This window comes from Paralichthys olivaceus, chromosome 13, assembly GCF_024713975.1.
Source record: "Paralichthys olivaceus isolate ysfri-2021 chromosome 13, ASM2471397v2, whole genome shotgun sequence".
In the NCBI taxonomy this organism is placed as follows: domain Eukaryota; kingdom Metazoa; phylum Chordata; class Actinopteri; order Pleuronectiformes; family Paralichthyidae; genus Paralichthys; species Paralichthys olivaceus.
This window is the reverse complement of record NC_091105.1, coordinates 18,226,996-18,252,387: the sequence shown is the minus strand read 5'-3', so window position 1 is coordinate 18,252,387 and position 25,392 is coordinate 18,226,996. Positions and strand designations below refer to the sequence as shown.

At 40.8% G+C, this 25,392-nt stretch overlaps 1 protein-coding gene and 1 long non-coding RNA gene across 5 annotated transcripts in view; one reads left to right on the top strand and one right to left on the bottom strand.

Moving 5' to 3' along the window:
- cdk14 (cyclin dependent kinase 14) overlaps positions 1 to 25,392 on the top strand; it is a 135,762-nt gene that overhangs the window by 27,421 nt on the left and 82,949 nt on the right. For 3 of the 4 annotated variants that reach the window (XM_020091284.2, XM_069537971.1, XM_020091286.2), the window contains 4 exons: positions 16,821 to 17,066; positions 19,734 to 19,828; positions 20,395 to 20,474; positions 23,062 to 23,156. In XM_020091284.2, coding sequence (XP_019946843.1) covers positions 16,821 to 17,066; positions 19,734 to 19,828; positions 20,395 to 20,474; positions 23,062 to 23,156 — 516 coding nt within the window. Of the gene's footprint in view, positions 1 to 7,186; positions 7,352 to 16,820; positions 17,067 to 19,733; positions 19,829 to 20,394; positions 20,475 to 23,061; positions 23,157 to 25,392 lie in introns of those variants that run through there. The other variant, XM_020091285.2, reaches the window with a different exon arrangement.
- Positions 741 to 4,877, bottom strand: LOC138413522 (uncharacterized). The gene is made up of 2 exons (XR_011245878.1): positions 4,808 to 4,877; positions 741 to 3,817 (listed from the first exon to the last, which is right to left on the bottom strand). It is a non-coding gene; the product is annotated as an uncharacterized lncRNA (long non-coding RNA).

Here is a 25,392-nt window from a genome sequence, read left to right as displayed (position 1 = left end):
AAAGATTTTTGCAAAGGAAGAGGCGTCAAGGATGCTGGTTTCAATAAGATGAATACATGTGGAAATGCAACACACACACCTTTTGTATTAGTGAAAAGAGAGTCAACCATTTTCAGTATGCTATGGAACTCTCAAAGCTATGACTTGATCAAGCCAAATGTATTTTGTTTGGCTACCAAACTGAAAAGATGAAACAGTGTTTGGTGCTTTTAGTATCTTTTGACTTCACTTGAAAAAGCAAAAGATTGTTTTTTTTGTTTAAACTCTTTCTGTGTAGCGTGGGTCCGGACCTACGGGTGGATTTGACAGGCTCCAATAAAACTGGGATATATCCAGGTCGGAAAAATGCATCACTCATCTCAGGTCATGGCTGTGGATCAGGGGTTAGCCTCTGTGATCATGTGACTCAGCTGAATGAATCCTATTATGAGGCTGATGTGGGCCTGTTTGCTGCTGAGGCAAAGAAGCTGCTGCGTCCCAGATCATTTTGATCATTTGATTATCTTTATATCACCATATTTGACTGAAGAAGACCTTCACAGAGCTGAGCTCATAGCAGCAACACTCTTTAGCAATTTCTCTATGAGTTAAAATATGTTTTTTTCTTTTGTTGCAATGCTTAATAGCCAAGTCTGAAGATTGTGCTACTTGCTCAACAGACCACTGAAACATGCAATGTATGATAAAAATACCAGTTAATATTCTAAATTATCTATAAACCACACACCTCAAAAATAAAGCAAATTCAGTTTAGTTTAATGAAAAACATTAATAATATATATATTGATAATTCTAACTTCACTCTGCCCCATATTCTTTTTATAAAAAGCTCTGCACACAACGTGGAGCACACAAACAATAAAACGTGACAGTATATTGTAGATCTGTTATGAGGAGGACGACTACTGACAAGGAATAATTCTGAAGTAGCTCCAGAGCAATAACACAGACCACGAGAAGAGCCCATTAAACACAGGCAGGTTTAGGATGGGTTGTGCACTCAAGTGGCTCACATTCACAATGATCCATATTTAACGTGAGGATACACATTTAAAAGTAGCAGAAGTCCCTCAGCTTTATCAACTGAGGTACAAAACTGCACTGAAACCAGCATTTGATGGGAAGGTGGGGAGGTGGTTTCACGCACACCCTGAGTGATAGGCACAAAGAAAGGCTCGCTGGGCCTGTAAAAACGTTATGGATCAGTCGAGGGTCCAGCAGTATGCTGATGTAGCGGCCCACCAGTACTTGTTAAGGTGTTCCTGAGGGACAGTGTGACTGGGAAGAGAATTGTTGTACCTGAGTGGTGCATGCATGCTGGGGGTCAGAGAGAATATCAATACAGTTAAATCTACCTTTCTCTTTTTCTCCTCCTTCTCACCTTGACATCTCTGCAGTTTTTTGCTCTGTTGTTTCAAATTAAAACCCCTCCACAAACTCCTGTCATCGTGACCTCATGACATCCAGCAGTGACAAGAATTCAGCAGTTGAGGCTCCAGCTGCAGAACGCATTAAGCAGAAACACTTGAGCCTGTAAAACACTGCAGTGAACAATATGCAAGACAGAAATGTATTGAAGTATATGCCTTTGTTACATAGAGACAGTATCTAATGTCATACACATGACATGTTTGTATTCAAAAATCATCATTCTAAAATAACACTAATGATACACATTAGCTACTGATACGTTGTTTTATATGATCTGCTGTAAAGTCCGTCATACAGTTGAGGAGTCAACTCTAAATGATCCTGTTTTTTCATTTGTGTGACAGAATGAAGGGTTACAAATTACAGTAAACAGTGAATGGTGTAATAGATGATACAGATGATTCTCTACGTTTTCTGCAAATTGATTAAAACCATGGCTAAGACAGGAAAACATACAGTATAAAGGCTACACACACACACACACACACACACACACACACACACACACACACACACACACACACACACACATCCTTGGGCTACATAATACAAGTAGTGCTAAACTAAATCGATGCTCAAAGAAATAGTTTTTGAAACCTTCTGGGATCTCTGCATAAAGCCTGGAAAACAGAGGAAATATCTAGCACCTGACAGCACATCTAACGCTCATTGCTAACACATTTCTTGTTTGTTATAAAAACAAATTTAAAATAAATAATTCAGTTTTACAGTAGGAAAAACTCATTTCTAACTTAATTCCAGGTCCTGTTCTGTTGTTGAGTGATGAGGCCTGATCACATCTTTATGTATTCTGTTTCATCCCAGATGTGCTGTATGGGTTGTACCCTCTGCTGTACGCAGTATACAGCTATATATAGTTATCATGAAACAAAACTGTTTCTACAAAGCTGGAGGAACAAAACACACTTGCATGGTGGGGAACTGAACCAAATCGTGTTGACAGGGGTTTCCTTATTCTTAAGGCCATGTGATGTATCAACAGTATGATTTGTGAGCCCTCCTTACACACACTAAAAGCAGATGGCAGTGTGTTGGGAGGCATACAGTATAGGAAACAGATAAGTATGTGTATTTGTACTCTTAACATGCACATATTTTTAATTTAGTTATCTTCATTTGACCCTGGCCTGCTAATGTATGTGCCTCTGTATGTAACCTGTTTATCTTTCAGTCTGTGCTCAACATACATCCGGGCAGCTGTGCATTGTCTCTCTGCCCTGTCTCACTTCTTACCCCCTGATGGATCCCCCATTCAGCCCAGTGGCCTGTATACAGAATGTGTATGTGTGTGTGTGTGTGTATTCGGCCTCTACTTCCATCTGCTGGCAGAGCAATTTGTGTGTTACATTGAATAATGAATGACCTACAGGCTTTTCCCCCCACTGTACCACTCTTGCACACATTAAACTGTGTGTGTGTGTGTGTGTGTGTCTGTGTGTTTGTGTGTGTGTGTCATGGTTTTAACTGATCATTGTCTGCTGTGGATTGGAAATCAGCTCTTGTTCGGATCCAATCTGAGCCATTTTATTGAGGATTTCACACCTTCCTGCCTCAGCTGAACACAATAGCCATAGTGTGGTTCCTGTGGCAACAAGCCTGTCAGTCAAGGTCATCCATGACAGAGCGAAAGAAGGAGAGAGGCAAAAATACAGGCGTTTGAGTGAAAGTGAGAGAGATTGTGAACAAAGGAGAAGTCTCCTGTGTCTGATGATTTGTCTGTTGAGTGGCAGATGATTTTGGAGGCAAGACTGACGATGCAGATGAGCTGAAACATATTTACTCCTGCACTCTTATAATCTCTCCTATTCTAACCTCTGTTGTTGTACTGCTGGAATTAGGGTTGTGGGAAAGTAGCAAACTAGGACAACATACAATCATCTAAGAATTAGTTTGATTGCATGTTGCAAAAATGGAAATAGGTCAGAAAACACAGGCTTCCTACTGAAGATAAATAAAACCTGGGTTAGTCTGTCCAGTACAGGTCGCATTCAGAATTCACACACATTCATACAGTATTGGCAGAGCTGGGGATCAAACCACTGACCATTTGGATGACTCTCTCACCTCCTTAGCCAAAGCTGCCCCAACGAGGCAGTATGAACACAAATGTCCGAGTGTGAGGCTCAGCAGTTTCTGCGGACTGGCCTCCTTAGTCCGTAGAAATCCAGGCGAAGCCGATATGACAACACAGCCAGGGATCCCACGCTGGACTCACCGCGAGCGAGTGGGGGGGGGTTGGCAACGCGTAGAAGACACAGACGAAGATGTCTAGAGAGTTTGTGGTGAAAAGAGCCAACACCGATGTCTATGCAGAGTAAATACGTCACTTCCTCTGCCTGCTGCACACAGCTGCTCCCCCTCTCACCTGAATAATGCAGAGGTTTGGTGCTGTTGTGAACGTGGCTATACTCATACTACATGAAATACACAAACAGTAAATTCCACTGTTCTCTTTAAATGTGTTTTGACACTGCTGTAAATTTGCAAACACAAGGGAGGGACCCATAAGCCTCCATCAAACCATGAGGTTGAAGGGACTGCTTCAGTCATTCTCTGTTGTATGATGATGTCGATGCATAAAAGTACAATGCCACAGCTTATTACCACGGCCAATATTAAAAAAATGAAATAAGGAAGACAGGAGGAGGCCCTCCTACACAGGGATGTACTCCTGCTGAGGAGCTGGTCCTCTGCGATAATGAGAGTAACTCATGTAAAAATTGTCAGGGAAGCCAAAGGGTTTTGCTGATCTATGAGCACTGTGCCTGATAAGAGACCCTCCCACCATCCACACCATCTTCCACGAATGGTGACACAATGTTCCAACTGATTGGTCAGTCTCACCATGGCGACTAGTAAGTAATAAACCACTGTCAGGTTTAAACCTCAAGTTACCTCACTAACCACAAATCCTGTCTCATAGTACAGGCCTCTGGTGGATGATAATCAATAATCAGTATTCTAATCAGATAATGTATGACAAGATAAATTGGATTTCAGTAGCCTGATCACATTATTTATGCATATGTGCCATATGCCAGTAATTGAATATGCAATTGTTCAATAGAAAAACAATTTGTTATTCAAGCTTTTGTCCATATTGTCTTCTGAATAATAAGTTGTTGTATTAAAGCACCAAACACGGTATTGAAAACAAGCAGAGTGGAGATTATAGCAGAAATCTCACTGAGTCTATAGAAGGATTTTCTGAATTATTAGTATTAGTAGTAGCAGTATCTCAGAGTTGCAGTAATGGGATATGAATTAAGTAGGCTGCACTCTCAGGGATGCTGTGAAAGAATCCAGTGCAGTTAGTGTGAATCTGAAGTTAATTTGCAGTAAGTACCATACATACCATACAGTAGATTATGGTTGTTTACTATAATCTGTGTTGTGAAGACAGAGTGGAATGAACATCTTGAAGTCTGTAACAAAAAAAACAATTCTATCAGCCTGTAAATGTATTCACTCTCATTTCAAGGCACTATTTTTATTCCTTTATGTTATATTGCACTATGTTTTTTGGGTTGTCTGTCCGTCCGTCCCATTCCTGTGAACATTCACTTAGACTCAGTGATGAACTGATTAGATTTGGTGGTCAAAGGCCAAAGGTCAAGGTCACAGTAACCAAAGCACGCCTTTGGCTTTGTAAATGCCATATCTCCAGAAACTCACTTCTTTGTATCTCTCTCTTTCTCTCTCACTCTCTCTGACTCTGACACCGACTCAGCTGATGTCTCTGACCCCCAATGTGTCGATTTGTTTGTAATGACGCCACAATATCAACACTGATCGCCACATAACGATCCTTTTCTTGATGAGTCAAATCTTTCTTCATAGTTACGTGATCTCCACTCGCTCTCTTCCTTTCTCTCCCTCTCACTGACACGCAGACAGCCACACGCACACACTCACAAACAGTGTGATCGGACACGTGTGTAAACTTAACAGAATTTTGTAAACTTACGCAATGTATGGAGCGCCGGAGGAGATGGTGTGGTGAGCGAATGATGGAGACGCAGAGAGGAGCTGGGGCCGTGGGCTTTGTACAACCATCCCCTCCCCAGTCTGATGGCTCAGTACCACCCCTGCCTAATTTTCAGCCAGGAAAAACCCTGCACATTCACTCCTGTAACTTTCCCCATCAAAAAGAAGAAAACAAAGGAAGAAAGTTGTGGTGATGATGACGTTATGAGCTCAATCATATGGTGGAAATCACATGACCGCAGTAATGCAGTAATGAGGTCACCATCACATTCTGCATCCATCTGCAGTTCATTTTCAACATATGTCATTGGCGTGTTGTACTGTTAGATGTAGCAGAGCTACAGACTTACTAGCCCTGTTACATGCCACAGATGTAACAATAAAAAAGAAAAAAACGAATTAAGTTGTTCTCCACACTCTGCCTGCCTCATTATAAATACAATGAATTGATCTTTTTGATCCTGATCTGGTTTGGAAATGTAACCTGTGGAAAAACTTCCTCTGCCTGGTGTGATGTGACCAGACCCAAACTTTTATGTGAGTCTGAAAGTGGATAAAATATTTTTATTCCTCTAACTCTGGTACCAAGTTTTAATGAAAGCAAACTTAACTTAAACTTCCTTTATTTATCCAAGTGGAAAACACACACACAGAGGGCTCAAAGACATGCACATTTTTTGGAGAGAGATTATAGAGTAGAATGATGGGCAGCCCCCAGGAGAGGCGCCTCGTGAGCAATTGGGGGGTATGGTGCCTTGCTCAAGGGCACCTCAGCAGTGCCCAGGAGGTGAACTGACACCTCTTCAGCTACCAGTCCACCTTCCATACCCATGGTCCATGCTGGACTTGAACCGGCCACCTTCTGGTTCCCAAGCCAAATCCCTATGGACTGAGCCACTGCTGCCCCCTCAAACAAAAACATCATATTTAAAATAAAAAGATGTGGTAATGTTATCTAATGCATTTTTATTGTAAAGCAACAAATATTTTAGTTTAGACAGTATTTTAAATATCCTGCAGAGAGACCTTATATTGATGCGATGATCCTGGTTGTCTTAATGGACCACTTATGACTCTGTTCTTTTATATGCTGCAGTACATTTGCTGTAAATCAAAGTATTGAATTTCTTTTGGAGCTGCTCAGAAGTCATGAGCGAGCTGCTGAAGAGATGCTGCTCTCCCCTGCAGTGTTTGAAAGAAAACACACATTCTTAATGACAGCAAAAACATGGCATTAGTTAGATTTTGAATGACGATGGGGGTTTAATGAAGATGCTTGGGTGAATTTATCCCTCTCATCTTGTCTGGTGGCATCTCAAAGAAAATAACAAATGTGTGTCCAGAATCCCACATTCTCACCTTTCATCCACCGCAGCTCATTTTCACACAACCCAGCTCACATTCACATACATTCATGCCGTGCTTGCATCGCTGTAGCCTCAGCTGCTAGCCATCTCGGCTGCAGACACTATTTGCTTCCTTAAACTCCTCTGGGCTGTACCACTCCAGCAGAGCAGGGGTCCTTTAGGGTTTCAGGATGCCACGGCAGGCAGACTTTTTGTCTCGCATCTCCCGCATCGCACCCATTCCTAACCCTCCGTGCCCTCCTCCCTTGTCCCTCACGAGCCACGAGTTCACAGTCTCTCAGGGCTGTCGGCCAGAAACAACACAAGCCTCCTAATACCCTCCCGCCGCCTCGGATTTCACTCCCCCTCTGCTTATAGTACAATCTCATCATTTCCAGCTTGCAAAGGGGAGCGGAAGAGAGAGAGAGGGAGAGAGAGAGGCAGAGAGAGAGAGAGAGAGGGAGGGAGGGAGATGTTTTGAGCTGGTTTGCAGGGAGAGAGCTTGGCTTGAATGCTTTCTGTCTGCTCTTTAGAGACATCCAGGTGTGCTGTTTTCTTCCTGGAAGGTAAGAGGGAGACTGAGATTGCTGCTCATTTTATTTTTCATCCCTTGTCATTATTCCCCTATCCCCGTCTTCTCTCGCTTTGGATGCATTGCTTCTGCTAGTGTGAGAGTGTGTGTGTGTCGTTGAGCATGAATAGTGCTCCCCAGACATACCACACACACACACACTTACTGTACGAGGCGATGTGCAGACATCTCAGCTCATGTGCATTTATAGAGCAGATATGGGTTGTCATTATGTGTGCACTGTGCGTGTACAAGTGTCTGTGTTTTTATTTTGGGGGTGTTGGGGTGTGATGATGAGTTCTATGCTAGCATGACAGCTTTAAGTGGATGGGCCACCTGAGTACAAGTGCATCTCGATGGGGAGGATGTGACGACTGACTCCTGGGTCTTTTCCGAGCCCAGAAGGAAGGAGTGTGGGTACGGTAGAGAGGAAGAGGTAGAAAGACAAGGACAGGCCATTTACCATCTGTGGCTACATTTTGTTGATGGCTTTCTGCAGGGCCATATGCAGCTTCTTGGGAAGACAGACAAAAGAGAGAAAGAATAAGGAAGGAGAACTGAAACAGGAGTGGAGTTGCAGGGTGTCATGTGTTCGAGAGAGCACAAGTGTTGTCAGGATACAGGGCCAAGTCTTAAGTGTAACAGAGAAGTCACAAAGGATGTTTTCACTGGGCTTCAAATCCCAAGGTTCCTTCAATAAAAGCAAGAAACAAGTGATAACAGCATGACTTCCTCTTTGAGATCTTTTACTCGGTCTTACAGATGTATTATCCTGTTTCAGGTAGCTACCATTGTAGCCTGGCAAGCCTCTGTAAGTTTATTTGGGACAGATGGCATTTCAAATGGGCTGTGCATGGATACATTTTTATGTTTAGCCTCAAGTGTTCAGTAGACTTCAAAGGAACAAGTTTGTGCAAACAACCAGACAACCACGATTAAACCTGTTGTCAACACTGGAAGGCAGGACACAAAGTCTGCTGTCAGAGCCACCTCCTGGCGGCCTGACACGATGATTAGTATTAATGTGAATAAGAAAGAGTGCTCCCCTGGAAGGCATGCATGATGCTGCAGTGGTGAAAACTCTTTTGCAACACTGATTAGTGTTGAGGGCTGCGCAAACATATCACTAAGTTTGTTGAATGAATGAAAGATGTAGGAGACCAAGTCAAAAATCGGTTTGGCAAAAAGAAATTCAAAATGGCATGCAAATGGGCAGGGCCTATGTCATTCTGTTTTGCATCATCTTTTGAAGCCAAAGACACGAGACTACTATGCCTGACGGATGCTGTTAGCTTAATCAAAACTGTCAGCTCATTTCTCAACACATGCTGGCGCCATTGCTACCAGTCTTGTAGCTTTTTAACTTTTTTAAATATTCATCATGTTTGCTCATGTTTTTGCTTAATGAAAACCATTAAGAAATATATCAAATCAATCATTATCCTGTATATATCAACACCTAAAGTCAGTATATATCTCTTCTACACTATTTATATTTGAAACCAATCTTCTGGCTATGACTAATTGCTTTACAACTTACAATTGTTCGATTTGCAAGAACTTTTCTAGAAGCCTCGAACCATTCTCTGAGTCCTTCCAGCATTTAGCCTTTAGGAACCACAGACTGAATTTAGTTGCAATAGTCTCTGGTGCCCAGAAGGTCTGTGCTCTGGGGATGATGCTCTCTGATGGTGTGGGAACTATTGGACAGGCTTTGTGCTGCTCAAAAACAAAAACTATGGGTGCTACAGCTTTATTTTAGTGCCATTAGTATCAATGCTCTGACATTTATTTCAGTGTTTAATAATGTTTAAAACATTGATACTTGTTTACTCGATGTTTGACGAGGCCCCTTTATCTGTTTACAACCGTTTGTTATGGGTCACAAGGAGCAGTTTATCCGAACTGGTTAGGAGCCACTCATCTACCCAGAGCTGAATTTCAAGCTGCCAAGTTCAGACAGTTCCAGTGGATGTTTTCCAGACAATTACCACATTGTGAAACCCGAGCTCTGGGATGTAGAATGGATTTGGAAGGCAGAGTACAAGCAGGAAATAGTTAAAAGCATTGGTCTGTGCTCTGTATTTGAACCACTACTTTGTTTTTATCTCATCCTTCATGTCATGCACCATCTGAGCATGTTTTACTCATTTCATATTGAGGCTACAACCAAAATACAAGCAGACGAACTTCAGTGCTGGCCTCTGGAAGGATCACTCCAGTGCAACACCTGCATACTGGCCTCTGACAGCAATGCTTTTATTCAGATTCCCCAGAGATTGAGTGGGGGGCACGTGATGTAATTCATATCAAGTGGCTACAAAATGAAGGTGTTTGCTTAAGTGGCACTCGTGTTAATGAGTCGACAGTGGCCTATTACACATGAAATGCACCTTCAGTTACTGCTGTATTGTTATGGTGATTTCACGAGGACTCGTCATTGTCAAAATGTGCTTTAATTATTAGCCGTGCTTGTGCAATTACTCTATGAAAAGACCTGTCAGAGGTTAACTACTTTGGTCCAGAATGAAATATCTCAACAGCAGATGGATGAATTGTGATGAAATTAAGTACACACATTTATGGTCCACAGAGAATTATACCGTTTGACTGTTGTGGTTCTGTGACATTTTATCTAGGGCCACCAGTTGGTCACAATATATTTAAATATTTACTGTGAATTTAATACTGTAAATAATCTCAACATCTACTAGTTGCATTGAAAAAAATTCACATTCATCACATTCATCCTCCCAATATTGATACACCCTACATTTTGAATCGTAACCACCAGTTAGTCAGTTTGTTCTGTTTATGAGCAAATACTAAAAAATTGAATGGCTGCAGCCGTCCTTTGTGTTAAGTGCTAATGTTAACACATACACATTTCTTTCAATTTCAATTAAATCAATGAACTACAACTTTAATCAAAGTCTTAATGAAGAATGTTTGAATGTGGTCTATATAGAACAGCAGACTGTGATACTAAAAATCAATTTATTAGCTGACTTTTTATTTTTCTCATTCAACAATAACAAATCAAATCAAATTAGTCTCTGAGGTTTTTCATGCTGGACCACCAGAGTAGTAAATGGATGGCACTCTGAAAGAAAACAGTGATGCTGAAATTGTGAAGTTCAATATTATAATTTTGAAAAAGGCGCAGCCTCATATCAGAATTGCTGTAAGTAATGAGAACTCATTTTGATACTTTTCCAGCCTAATGGTGTGCCGACAATCTATAATGAATCCTCAGAGTAGTCTTCGTCTTATGGGAGACAGCATTAGAAAATTGCCACCAGCACTTTTGCATTATAACAGAGTGAAAAATTGCTCTGCTTCGGAAGTATTTTCGCTGTACGTCTGTGTTCCTGGCTCAGGTCTTACAGTCCTACATGACAGTAGTGTTGAAGATGAGCAAGTGTGGAGGCTAAGGAGAGAAGTCGGTGGGATGATGTCTGGCCACAGCATTCTCCTGAGTGGCTGTGTCCTCCCCTGACGTTGAAACTGCTGGGAAGCCGGCCAGTTTAATCATTTATATGCCTGTGTTTTTTAGTCTCTAGCATCTCAATCAAAAGCAGTGGCCAGTTGTACTAATGAGGAGGTAGAAAGTGTGACCAAACACCTCATCCTTCAAGAACGTGGCTGGACTTCAGAAACCTCCTTCAGTAGTTTCCTCTGAGTTAAAACACTGTATAGAACTGTCAGTGAGTTTCAACTATGAAACTAGCCTGAGCTTAGAGGTACATATATATAGTTATATCTATATATAGATATACTTTTGGGGACCATTTTTAAGGCGTTAACAACAGTGATGCAGTGATAGATAAATAAAATAGTGTGAAACCTGCTGAGTCATGGTTCAGGTAATGATCACAAAGCAAAACAGCAGCCTGTAGTGTCATGGTGATGCAGTATATAACAGTTTAACAGAGCTCATCTTGGAATGTGTAAAATTTAATTTCACCGCTGGGATCAACCAGGCTTTAGTGTTTGCTGAGTGTGCCTGTGTAGAGGTGGATGCCCATCACGAGAACACACACAGCTAAAGCGAAAGCTACCAGTGTTGTGTTGAGTTAATAGTGGCTGACAACACTGTCAGCTACCGGGATTTCATAACTGACCTATGACCAAGATGCTTACTTTATGTCTCTATGATTTAAAGACACCAACAGCTGAATCTCATACAAATTGCAGTGATTAGGCTATTACCTAATCTTGTTCTGTCAAGGAACCAACAGTCGATGCTTAGTCATTATGAATGCATGAAAATGTAAGCAGTGTGCAGGAGGGAGATGATCACTCTCTGGATCATTATGTAACTTCTCTCTGTTGTAGGTTAACATTTCATTTCATATTCCTACGGTTTGTTGTATTTTACCTTACAACCTTTATCTCATATGCTGTAAGATCAGTATATTAAAGTGTGTGTGTGTGTGTCTGTGTTTACTTGCCTTTGTTGCTCTGAGGACCTCTTTCTACCATAAACACTTACCATGTCAGGACCACAAGACCTCAAGTGGACTAAAGCCCAGTCCGAAAGAGGGAAAACATCCTGGTGAAGGATGCGAATGGTGGTTGGGTTAAGGTTACGGCTGGGACTCAATGAATGTGTGTGTGTGTGTTTGAATCAGGCAGCAACCACTGTGCTTTTTCAGTGTTTCTTTCCGCTAGTGTGTTTTATAGGTTTTTTTTGTGCATGTAAGAGGTCTGCAGAGTTGAAAAGCCCAAAGTCAGCAGTAAAGTCATCTCCTCTCCCCGACAGAGAACACAAGCTCCCGAGACACACAAGCTCCCGAGACACCACTCCAGTTCTCTGTCTTAGTAAAGTGTGCCAGTCTCCACATACATATCAAAAACATATCAATGACACAACCAGCTTCAGAATTAGAGATTAACAATGTCTCAATTTCAAGAAATCACAAGTACAGACAGTGTGATGCAGTTCATTCTTGAGAGCTGTGTTCGAGACAGAACCATAAATTGTTCAGTATACAATTTCTATGCTAATCCAATTATAGTTGAAAATATTGTATAGCGCTGACTATATATAGTCGTTTTTCTGCAGTGGTGAGGTACTGCACATACTGATGTAATGAAAAGCCTCTTATCTTGGGGATGTTGGGATATTAGCTGTTGGAATATTTTATTTCACCATGTAATTAAGAGTCTCATCCACAATACCCTAAGGCCGATGTTCAATATGATGGAGACAGAGCAGTGAAATAGCAAAGTGCAGTTAGATTCTTTGTTTTTCTGGTACACCTTATGAAAGTGACTTGCAGAGAGAAGTCACTTTGGCTTTGACTGGAGTCCAACATAATTCAGGAAATGGGAACGTTTTTGTGAAGGTGTGCCAAAAAAGAAACGATGAGTTTTCATAACAAAATGAATGAAAACTCATAAATTAATAAATTATGTTTCGGTGGGGACAAAAGTTGTCATCACAACCAGTCATGATAAGTTGCTTCCCAAACCCATATCCCAAGGTATGGGAAATAGTCAATGAGTTATGTTGACCAGGTATACAGAACTGTGTCTAGTATTTATAACTGTCCAGTGTATAAAACTGTTTATATAGCTCTTCTGTATTTGCAAGAAAATTAGGTGAAATGCTGATTATACATTTTTTTAGGAAGAAGAATTCTTTATTGTCACTTTTATGCACAGAGTTGGAAAGTTTGGTGCTTTTTCAGCAGGACATAGCTGTGGATTTTGAGAGAAGGATATGCATCTTAACGTCCTCCACCTCATTTCAAACCTGCAACCTTTGATCCCCAGCCCATCCAGTCCAAAATGCAATCTTCACTGTCATGCAATTGGTTGGTGGAAAGACAGTTTCTTAACCTTTGTGCTGCAAAGCAGGGTTTTGCTTTCACCCCGTCTGTGTGTGGACAAAGTTATTCAACAAGTGGAAGAATCTTCACTAAACTTAGTGGGTATATTAGGATATCTCAATACAGATCATCATTGTAGATAATCACTCAAAGGTCAAGAGTCAACACACAAATAATACAGACAATATGAAGTCTATATTGACAGAACAATATCCCCCATCTTATGTTAAGTGATGTAATAAAAAAATCAAAATGAAGTCAGAAAATGAAAACATGCATAGTTCAAAAATGCATTTTAAATTTTACTTAACATGCCTTATCCTTATTTTCTCCTTGCTGGGGAATGTGGTTAGCAGTGTGTCAATCATCTGAACTGCACCTTGCACATACGTCGCTATTCTAACATGTCAGCCTAACCCTCGGATCAGCTCCTCTGTTAAAGGCAGTCATTGTTGTATCAGGCCATCACTATGTTCACCCATCTGTGGTTCACATCTCTGTCAGAAGGCCTGACCAAAGCATTGCACAAAAAGCTGCAGTGTTTGAGCCAGCACCAGCTATTTTTAGCAAGACATACACACAGCTTTATCTGTGTATTGAAGAACACTGAAACAAAGGCTTGTGCAGTCCAGACAGTGTGGTTTGACGGAGAGGAAGGTGAGGAAGAGGAAGCCGTTTTTTTTTTTTCCATCTCTTCTCTAGTGTATCTTCTGAGAATCGTTTTGAGCCCACGATGATGAGCCCAGGCAAGCTGATAGCCCCGCTCTGTCTCTGTAAAATGGAAAGGCGTTCACACAGGGGGCGAGCCCTGAATGTGGCCAAGTTAACATGGCTGAGAGCCTTGAGTTAGCAGAGCACATAAGTAGGCTCCATGGTTGATTGGTCTTTTATGGCCTCTGTGGTTCTTGTCATCGTTCAAGCTAATGTCATCAGTAACTACTTCTCTGGACGTAGTTGCATTAGCCTGGGCCTGCCCACTGTGTTACTACCCTCCTCTTCCATTATTGTATGACAACCCTGAGATAAGATTAATCCTTACTGATCCCTTTGGGGCAAACAGGTCACTGCTCCAGCGCAGAATAAATTATAGATAGGGAAACAATGCTGTGTATCACAGTTTGTTTATATGTGTACATGTGTGCATTGGTAGGAGCGGTGGTGGGAGAGGTAGTGATTAAAGAGGCTGTTCTTCAACCAGAATCGATACGGTGTAATTGCGTCTCGGCTCTCTTGGCGGGCGTTCCCATCCTGGCAACAGGAAACCAGATGTAGCAGAGCACCTGCTTCCTTCCACAAATCAGTTGGCCTTCCCATAATCCATGCACTGGACTGACTGTTAAGGCTCTTCACAAAAGCTGCGTCTCAATTCAGGGGCCACATCCTTCAGAGGACCCGGTCTACAGACAGCATTGGCCGAACCATAATGAGACGGTCTCATTGCATCACCAGCATGTTCTGCTCTTACAGCCATCATCTAGCAGCAGAGATACGTTTTTTTGTGTTGATTAAAAACGTTGTAAGAAGGTGTTAGCTGTTCGGTTGAATACTTATAGATTCTTCTCACTTTTTTGCCAATTTTTTTTAAAAACAGTTTGTCACTGAGGCACAATTAATCATGGGATATGTTGAGCTGGGATGGGTCCACCTGGTGGAGTCTCCATTGCTCGGGGGTGGGAGGAAAGATTGTCGTTCCCATTTGGAGGAGCCTTCGAATTGGAACAGTCTAGTCGCACCACTGTGACACAATTAGTCTTCAAATGCCGCATCGGAAGGATGCAGCTCTTTGAGACTCTCCAAACAGAAATAAGCCTGTATCTTGAGAGTGAAGTGCTCGGTTTGGATAATATGAGCTCTTTAAGAAACAAAGAAGCCTGGTCATTAACGCAGCATTCACACATACACGTTATCCCTCGTGTCAACAGGCAATGGTAACCAAGCTCAGGTGTGTTTTATAACAATAATGAATAGCAACAATGAAGCTGACAGGAGGTATCATCTTCCAAAGACAGCACGGAGGCTGTTAATGAGAAAGTGCCACAGAACAGAGGACCAAAACAAACCTATATAATTATTTTCTACTTCGTAAAGGTGTTACTATAATTTACAATGAATAGCTTAATAGAATAAAATAAAGAGAAAGCCTTAGCCATACCACAAGCAGTGAACTTTCTAGGAAACCGGAGACTCAGAGCAGGATGTTCTGGCACTCTATCCAGGTTAAATCATTTACAGCTGAAATGTGACTATCATGTGCTGGACGACAGTTTCCGAGGATACATATTACAACAAGGATATTACAACATCCTTTATTTGAAATCTCAATTGAGTTAAGTTATAATATTATATTAATATTAATATTAATTATAATATTATGATCTAAACTTACTTATCAGAATAAATATTAATACATTTTAATTGTTATTGTTAGGGATGCAATAATGTGTGAGCAACAAATTAATGTTGTCAAAGTGGAGACAAATTATAACTATGTACACGCTTTTGAGCTGTTTAATCTGTAACAGTGTGTCATAGTAAGAGTAAGAGCTTATAATATTATTTTTATGTAAATGTAAGCAAAAGAACCCATCATGTCCACTTCAGTGAAAATAAATACAAATAAATGTTTTTTTTTCCATTACTGAATTGTAGAAGAGGAAATTAAGATAAAAATCGAAGCACACGTAAAGGAAATAATTTGACTTATTTACAGTAGGCTATACTAGCAAGTATACTTTGTTATCATCCACCCTTGCTGCTGACTTTCTTTCAAGTAACAGTTGAGAAACACACAGGGTTTAAAAACAATTTGTTAATTTTCTAAAATGTACATACAGTTAATACCACAACTGGCCACTCTTCATACAATAAGTAAAGACTTTTTTTCCCAGTATATCAGTTTGACATCACTATCAATAACTGTTATAAAAACTTAACATTGTCACACAGAAGGAAGTCTGTGTCGTGGGAACTGCACCATTGTGAAACCTGGCCCAAGTTAAATACCATGCAAGCCCACTGCAAGATGACTCCTCCTTGTGTATTAGGGTAATTAGAAGTTCTTCCTGCAGGGGAGTTTAGGCCTAAATATTTAATCTGAACGGAGCCGTGGCAAAACATGTCATGCCGCCTGCGTCTTTTGTGTTCAATGCACACAGTCCATGGCGGAGGAGCGGCTGGCAAGGTGCTTTGTGCTGGAGAATAGATGTGGAGTGTGGAGGGCTGTGTGTGTGTGCCCAGTGGGCTTGTAGGAGACAATCCTATGGATGGGTAGATTTGTGTCAGAGATAAGGTGGAATTTTGTGAATGCACAGTATGGAAGCAGCACTCGCAGCAGTCAGTCGTGTGTGTGCATCAGAGCCGAGAGAGACTGGAGCTGTTTTGATCAGAGAAAAGAGAGATGGAGATAAAAAGACTCTCATCTTAGCAGAGAGGTAGCAGCAATGCACTGCAGGGAGGGAAGAGACCAAGGCTGACAGAGAGATGAAACACAGACGGCATCTAGAAGACAGGGGCACATTCAGTTTTTGGCTGAACGCTGGTAATCGCAGATGGATTTTTTTTTTCTTTAATGCTCATTTTTATCTTCTCTCTCCTTCCTTCTCTCCCTGTCGTCTTGCTTTTTGACAGATATGTGTCACAAAGATGTCCACACGCAGCTGCCAGGGAACAGACTCGGTCATCAAGCCCCTGGACACCATCCCTGAGGACAAGAAGGTGAGAGTTCAGCGCACGCAGAGCGGCTTCGACCCGTTCGAGAAGCCTGCCAGTCAGGTGAAGAGGGTCCACTCCGAGAACAATGCCTGCATCAACGCCAAGAGTTCCTCTGCCGGCAAGGAGTCCCCCAAACTGCGCCGACACTCCAGCCCCAGTTCTGTAAGTAATCATATAAACAACAGTGTTTGTGTGACTGTTGAAAGTCAACAATTTCAGCATCTTTCTTTCTTTATGCTTGTTAAAATAATAAACATGCCAATCACATGCATATTCCTGTACCTGATGATGCCTGAATCAGTAGCAAGTAGCAAACACTTGTTCAAAAGCCCAAGAAAACAAGTGATTAATTATCATGGTAAATGCATTTACAACTTTTCTAGTGTTGATGACCACTCAAAGAACTTTGCAGTGCAGTTTTGCAATTCACCCATTTGCACTCTCTTTCACACAGCGCCTCTATCTCTATCAAACATAGCGGTCAGGGGCAGTTTGGGTTTGGTTCAGTATATTAAATTGACAGTGGACCAAACTAGCTTTTGAAAGACAAAATAAGAAATGTTTTGTCTTATAAATGATTCATGAATGATTTCTTAGGCAATTCAATACACACATAAGTTTGGCTGCTTCAGCCTGGAGCTAATGGTTGACAATTTTAAGCAAAAATGCCATACCTCAGCAGAGGGATGTTTGTTTCCTGCCTATTCTACTTCATCTCAGTCACGTACGCTAATGATGATAACTGTAATTGTTCATCAGATCTGAGCCTGGATACCACTCTGTCTCTGCAGGCTCCTCGTTTGACCTCATGTCTTGGGTTTTGCTGTGATATGCATTGTAAGCTATGAAGGTTTTGTCTCTCAACACCTGGACTAGACTTCAACTATGTTTGAAAGATGTGTTCACCCAAGAAAACATTTAACTTTCATAAAGCAGAAGGTTCTTTAATTTGTCTTCTCTAATAAAATTTGCAAACATTTCCAATGTTCTGTTTCGTTTTTGTCATCGAATTGAGTGAAGATTGATGAAGAAAGAATGAATTAACAGAATTTTAACATGGGGCTCTGCAGTGCACTGTGGCTCAAATTATCACTAAAAAACAGATGAATTAAAAAGCACATCTCAGCACTAGTTTGGCTTTGAGGTGGATTTTCAAGGTGGTGCCAATCGCTTTCTTTTGGTCCCAGGTGTTGTTTGGCACCTTTTCTTCATCTGAAACCAGCCTGGGGTCTTTCACATGGTTAATTAAAGTCTGTTTGCAAACAATACGGTTTTCTAAATCATGCACATGAGATTTTCAGGTTTTTATACATATTTGGTTTCCTTTTGATTTAGCACCAAACGGGAAATGCCTAATGAATGTGCACACAAATAAGATTTAATAAGTGTGATATGAGGCTTGACTGAATGCCTGCCAGCATCACTGCAGGACACTAATGAATAGCTTCAGCCAGGATTATGAAAATGTGTAAATTGTCCTTGTCGCAGCCTTTTCGTTCAGGCAGTGCTACCAACTCAACTCTCTCAGAGACGTTTCACAGATGAGCACTTGTGTTGAGATGAGAGATAGTGGACTCCTCAGCCGATTATAGGAGATATCAGGTTTTAATCAGCACGGACACTTACTGTCAGTGGGCCAAGTTGGAAGCTTCCGAGTAGAAAGTGCTTTTCAACCCAGCTTTTCTCACTTTATCCATTAGACGTCCATTAGAGAACCCCGTGGCTTTTTAAAACAACATCCTCATTTAGACCTGGCTCTGATATCTTGTTCCTTTTTTTCATGCTGTTCCCAGGTTACTTGTTGCCTCCACCGAGGAGCTCATGTTTTCATCGCTGTATGTCTGTGTGTTAGCAACATTAAGCAAGCAACATTTTTATTGAGACTTGGTGGAAGGATGAGGTAGCGGTCAAGGAAAGATCCCATTAAATTTTGGCATGGATTCGGACAAAGGGGCAGATCCAGGAATCACTTTCTCTCCACATTGTAAGATTTACGAGGGAATAATTCATGGATCATACTGAAAAAAATAAATTAATTTATTGAGGCACTGATATCTGAGTGTATGGGATTTGGTGCAGAGCCAAATAAATGTGGATTGAAATGTAAGGGGACCGTTGGGCCTCGGGGGAGGTATGTGCTCTACTAAATGCCATTTTAATATTCACTAAGGTACGATGCTAACACATCTTCTACTCTTCAATCATGGCAAACACCAATGTAAAGACATTTAGGGAGCAGGCATCTTGTTTTTTATCAGAGCAGCAGTAGTAGCAGAAGATTAGCTCGGCTTAAGTGTCGGCTATGAATTAGCCTCTGGGGCTACAGGTCAACATTTTAGAAAATCTCCAGTTTGAGCTTCCCAGCTACGTGTGAAGTTCTGAGTGACAACCTACAGTATAACATTTGAATAAAGTATATGAACTCTAAGGTGTAAAAATAACTCTTCAGCTGTGTTTCACCAATTCAGATACAATAATCAACATTCTTACCAGTTGAGAAGAATATATTCAGTCATGGATTTTATTCCTCAAGACTGCAGTTATTGCTTCTTTCCTCAGTGAAATATCGGGAAAAGTGCTAAAAGTTACGAGATGACTAATAAATGATAAGTCCTCTTCATATTTCTCACATGGAGACTGTGAGATTTTCTCTCCTCCTCTTCTCTGGCATTACACCTCCCGTATGATGCAGTGGGAAGCCTCCAGATTTTAATATCACTCATAGGCATGTAATGTCTTCCTGGAAATCCTCAGGGACTTGTCTTTTTTTAGGTTACTGAGTTGATCCTATCATATTACATTTTCATATCTTTTTTTCTCTTCTCTCAGCCCACAAGCCCCAAGTTTGGGAAGGCAGATTCCTATGAAAAGCTGGAGAAGCTGGGAGAGGGATCATATGCCACAGTGTACAAGGGGAAGAGCAAGTAAGTAGTGTGTGCATGTCAAATCACAGTTGAATCCAGTCTCTTTTCTTCATAGTTCATAAGAGTCACTCATGCAGACGGTGGATATTGCATTTAATTATACGGGAGCACTGCTATAACTGAAAACATTAATTAAATGAAAAAAGGAATAACAGTTACACTTAATAGTTTTATGCAAATTTTCTGTATACGGCATGTTTGCAATTCCTTTTTTATGAATCACTATAGATGGTTATGGTTATGTTCCACTTTATTATGGTTTGGTGCTGCTCTCCCAGGCTGTGCTAATGACAGTCCACACACTATATGTATGAAGCTCCACACACTCTAATCTTCTCTCTAACAATGTTTATTCTGCTGCAGCCGCTTTGATTGGTGAGCTTCATTCAGGTGTAACCCTGTGGTCTTGTACCCTCGTCTCACTCCACCGCTGCTAAATTACCTTTCATCAACTTAACAGTTTCTCACTTGGCCACAGCCTCGCAGATTCTTCAATAGATTTTCATATTATGTCAAAACCACCAGATTGCCCAACTCATTTTTTTCCGTCTGTGTGTCGCTGACAGGGTGAATGGCAAACTGGTGGCTCTGAAGGTGATTCGTCTACAAGAGGAGGAGGGAACGCCCTTCACAGCCATAAGAGAAGGTAAAAGGTTTAAGTAGAAATAAGTCTATCATTACTGAAATTCTGTATCCCTGCTTTATTAGATCTTTATTGCATCTTACATCAGTGGAACTTAAGTGTGTCTAGGTTTTTATCGTTTACTGGAGACAGCATCCAAGGCGCCCAGGAGGGATGCAGGCAGGTGTGTGCTCTGAACTGAACCTTTTACACAAACAACAGATGATAAAAAGTTTAATCTCCGTTGCTCGCAAAGAAAATGCCTCTTGTTGCCAGTAGCTCAAATGTTAAATGTTGCAGAATCACTTCCTGTTTGGCAATTTCTCGATATGCATTTTGTTGCTGCAATGCTTGATATAAAGCTGAATTACAGAGCTTTTATTTTGAAAGGTTGGAAACTAATGTCTGACGATTGTGTCAATTAGTTCTGGAATAACATCTGGAATAGCAGACATGTTAAGGTAAATCATTAAGTAAATCGTTAAAACTTGTATATTAAACCACACAAGTGAACAATAATAACGAAATTCAGTTTCATTTTGTGAAAAATACAGATAAACTGGACAAACAAAAAGTCTTCTAACTTAACTCTGCACCCTAGAGTGTTTATAAAAGCTCTGCACAAAACGTCCAGCACCCAAACAATACCAAGTGTCAGTATATTTTAGACCAGTTTGAGGAGGACTCACTAATGACAAGGAAGTTGAAGGAGATCATGGGTAAACAGTGTTACAGCCAAAGTGAGTCCTGCTTCAGACGTAATAAACCAACAGGAAAAAAAAACATAACATGCCTCCATACTGCTCGTGTGGTGTCATCCAAGTGTCCACAAGCCCCGACGTTTATATTCAACACCGTAAAAAACACAACTTGTTATGTTTTTATTTCTGTCTGAAGAAGAGATTCCATTTACTGCAATTGTATTGGATTTGGCTGCAACACTGTTTACCCCTGAGACTCCAAAAGTGTTTTGTGGACTTCACCCACCCCTCCATCCACATAATGAGTGATTTTTCATTTTCGGTGAATTATCCCTTTAACACAGGCCAATAGAACCCCCATTCCACGGAGGTTTACGACTGGTACTAGTTTTACGAGCTAGGGGAAGAAACATGAACAGCTGCTATTTGAAAATCAACAAGAGATATGAAAAGGATTCTGTATGTTTGAGGCTAAAGACAAAGTCTCAACCCTTTGACGGGCAAAAATGTGTCCTCATTCTACGAGGTCCATTCGTCAAATGTGTCCTCATGAAGATAGATGTTGGCCTACGCACACACACACACACACACACACACACACACACACACACACACACACACACTCTTCCCCTGTGAGCGGATCAGAAAGGCACTTTGAAATGAACTAATTCAGCAATTACTGAGCTGGAGAGACCACTACTGAATGAAATAATGTGTCCAGTTGAGGAGAGCCAAGTCTGTGTGTGTGTGTGTGTGTGTGTGTATGTGTGTATGTGTGAGTGTATGTGTGATTGAGTGTATGTGTGAGTGTGTATCTCCATACTTATTAAAACTAGACGCACTTATGCCCATTAGCAGAGATGGGGTGGATGTATGAGTGCAGGGTATGATCTTCAAGCTGGTGACAGGATCTTTGAGGTGTCTTTCTCTCCTGCCTTTCATCTGCTTCTGTGATTTTTTTTAACAACCTTTAGGTTCTCATACAGGATGAATGTATTCATGAGGTTCCATTACTTGCCAGCTCTCTGAGGATCTGTCCGTCGACGCTCCCCTATGCCCTTGAAAAAGAAGTTTGTGTTTGCTAAATTAACAACATTGGCAGCCATCTGAAAATCCCATTTATGTCTTATAATAAAAATTTAACTTATTATGCGGCTCTCACATTCTGTCCCAGTGAAACTATTCCCTGAATTGCTCCACTGGGGCCAGGCAGTTATTTGTTGGTAAATTTGTCCAGGTAATTGTTGGAAGCAGAACAATTTGGTTTTTTGCAAGATTATTATTTGAAAATGTGCTTGTAAATCTTTTCCGTCTTCAAATTCAAAAATGCAGCTGCTGAAGGGACACAGCTTTTGTTTGGTGTAAAGATTTGTCTTTGTAAGAAGCAGTTCACTGAGCTGTATATCATTTTAATGAATCAATAAGAAACTGACCCCTATAAATTCTATAAGCCTTTGGATTGTAAATCAAGTTGATGGTATAATGAGTGAGATCTATCAAATCTTTATTGTTTGCTCTGTCCTCCCTGATTGTTGTCAAAGTGTGGAGCAGATGAAGGGAACTACATGTGAAAGTCTTAGTCTGTCCCAGATTGTGCTGATCACACCCGGCCTTCTCAGTAACTGCTTTGCTTGTAAAGTAATGGGTGATTTGATCATCTTTCCCTGGACACCATCTCACTACTCCACTCATGAACCTCTATTGCATCATAACCATGTTGAACAAATGAGTATGAGAACTGCCCGTGGTAAATCCACCCTGTATTTTCTCCGTCTGTTTTAATCTTTTAATCCCCTGTATGAAGTGTTGAATTCTAATGGTGCTGCTAATGAAGGATCATAGTTGGTTCTCCGGTATCTGGAAATGTGCTTCACACAAACTCTCTGTCTCTCTCCGTTCTGTGTCCACAGCGTCTCTTCTAAAAGGCCTGAAGCATTCAAACATCGTGCTCCTCCATGACATCATCCACACCAAGGAAACCCTGACTCTGGTCTTTGAGTATGTGGTGAGTTTGCAATCTGCCACACTGACATTTCCCATTTGGGCCATGTGTGTGTGGACTGCAGAGGGTTCAAGTCAGGTTGAGAATCTGTTTTTCATATTTGTTTAGAGGAAAAAGTAAGTTTTAAAAGGAAAACTGATGACTGTGTGTTTAGTTTGATTTATTTGTCTACTCACTGATTTAGTTTTGGTTTTCAATATTTGACCCACATAAATGTGAGCTGCGGCATTCTCTTGTTTACAGGACACTTGAAGAATGTTAAAGCAGTTTGCTTTTTCCACTCTTTGCTCGGTACCAGACCAATGGCTTGTGTGTCTGTGCACAGAACAGGAATGCAGGGGGCCATTTTTATTAAAAATTCAATGTTTCAGGAGAATGAGACTGTAGTATGATATATTGTGTGGTATGCAGAAACATATGCATCAAATTTGAAAAATAAATATTTAATATTTAATTAAACAATACTGATTCATACATGTATTACTTCTATTCTAGAAAAGCTGTTAATGTCACCCAATTTATGCTCAGGGTTTATTAAAGTAGATTTGATTTTTGAAAATAAAATCAGTGATCAATATCAACCGATACTGCTTCCAGTGATCAGTCCGAAAAATTGGAGCACCATTAATAAATATGCCTATGAGATCAGCACTTATTAGGCAGCTCTATGATAGCAATAGTGGGAAAATGGCATCATTGAAACTTCAAAGCGTGAAGCTACAGTAATGGTTTCTAAAGGGGCAGTGGATGGACGTGTAAAACACTTTGCAGAAACTGGATCGGTTTTATCAGAAGCACAATCAGGCAGACCAGCAGTGACCACACCATCACAAGATCAATACACCAAGCTCAGCTCTCTGAGAGTCTGAAAAGCAACTTCATCACAGATACAGAATCTGCTAAATTAACAATTCAATGCTCCAGTCAGCAAAAGTATACACAAAATAAGACTTGTACTGGTCTCAGAGGACGAGAAGCAGTTTCTAACCCAATTCTCAGGATTGGAAACGAGGCCAAACTCTTGAAGAAAGACAAAACACTGGAAATAGTCTTATTTAATTGAGTTTGAGAATTATGAGAGGAACAGAACACTGTAGGTAAAGAGATATGCAGGAGATAGAACATTACAACAATGGATCAGTGATAGTGAAAAATTATGGGAGTTGTCAAGATTTTTTTGCCTTCTCTGAAGTTTAACACCTGCAATGAATAGAGCCTGACCAGGGACACATGTTTGCAGCAGGATGTGGACCCTGAACAGACCAAAGAAGAACAAGGAGCGAGTTAAGTTAGAAAGAGCTTCTCCAAAAAAGTAATGAGTTCAACCTGCACAATAAATCTCAGCTATAATTCTGTTTTTACCAAATTGAAGCTGCAAAAAACGGTACAATTCAGAAATTACGCTTCACCCCAGACCTGAGAAAGAAAACATGTTTTAGACTTCAAAATCCAGAGGCTCAAGCCCTGTTGTCTCCTTGCATCTGTGAAAATTGAAAACAACCTCTGATGGTCACATTCATATTCAGGTCAGTGTCTGATCCTGAAATGCTGAGCAAGGCCAAGTCTCTTAACAAGAACTAGCTGACTCAGCTTTCCATGCATTTAATGAGATAGTGTGATGCCCTTTGTTGGCAGATAGAACACATGTCAAAGGTTCAGCTTTGAAAGGAGATCTGCTGAGACTCACGTGGAGCTCAGTGTGTCATGTTTAAATGAAGAACGAGAGCAGCGATCAGTTTGGTTTACACAAGGTCACTTGTGAAAGCCTCCTTTCATGTATTTGACTAAATAATCCTTTGAATGGAATTTATTTTTCTCTAATGAATTGATCCTGGTGGCTATTTGTCTTATTACATTCGTAAATGTGCAAATGTGGTTGAAGAGAAGACTCATATAGACGACAACCCTTATAAAACAGTAAGTTCTGTATTTTAACCCCAAAAAAACGAAAGCACGACCCCTCATGTGAAGATTCCTGATTGGTTGAGTACTCAAGTGTTTTATTTCAGCCAATCTCTGCCGTAGCTCATAAAAACAGATTCCTTAGTTTCAGTCTTGCATTTTGAATACTCAATGTTTACTAGAGTATCTTGATTTTATGTACCATCATCATTGTTGTATGGTCTTCTGCTTTACCACCCCCTGCTGGACTGGAGTGGAATGATTTGATGATTGTAGTTACCCAGTTATACATGTGATGATGAATCCCAAAAAGACTGTCTTTGGAATTTCCATCACA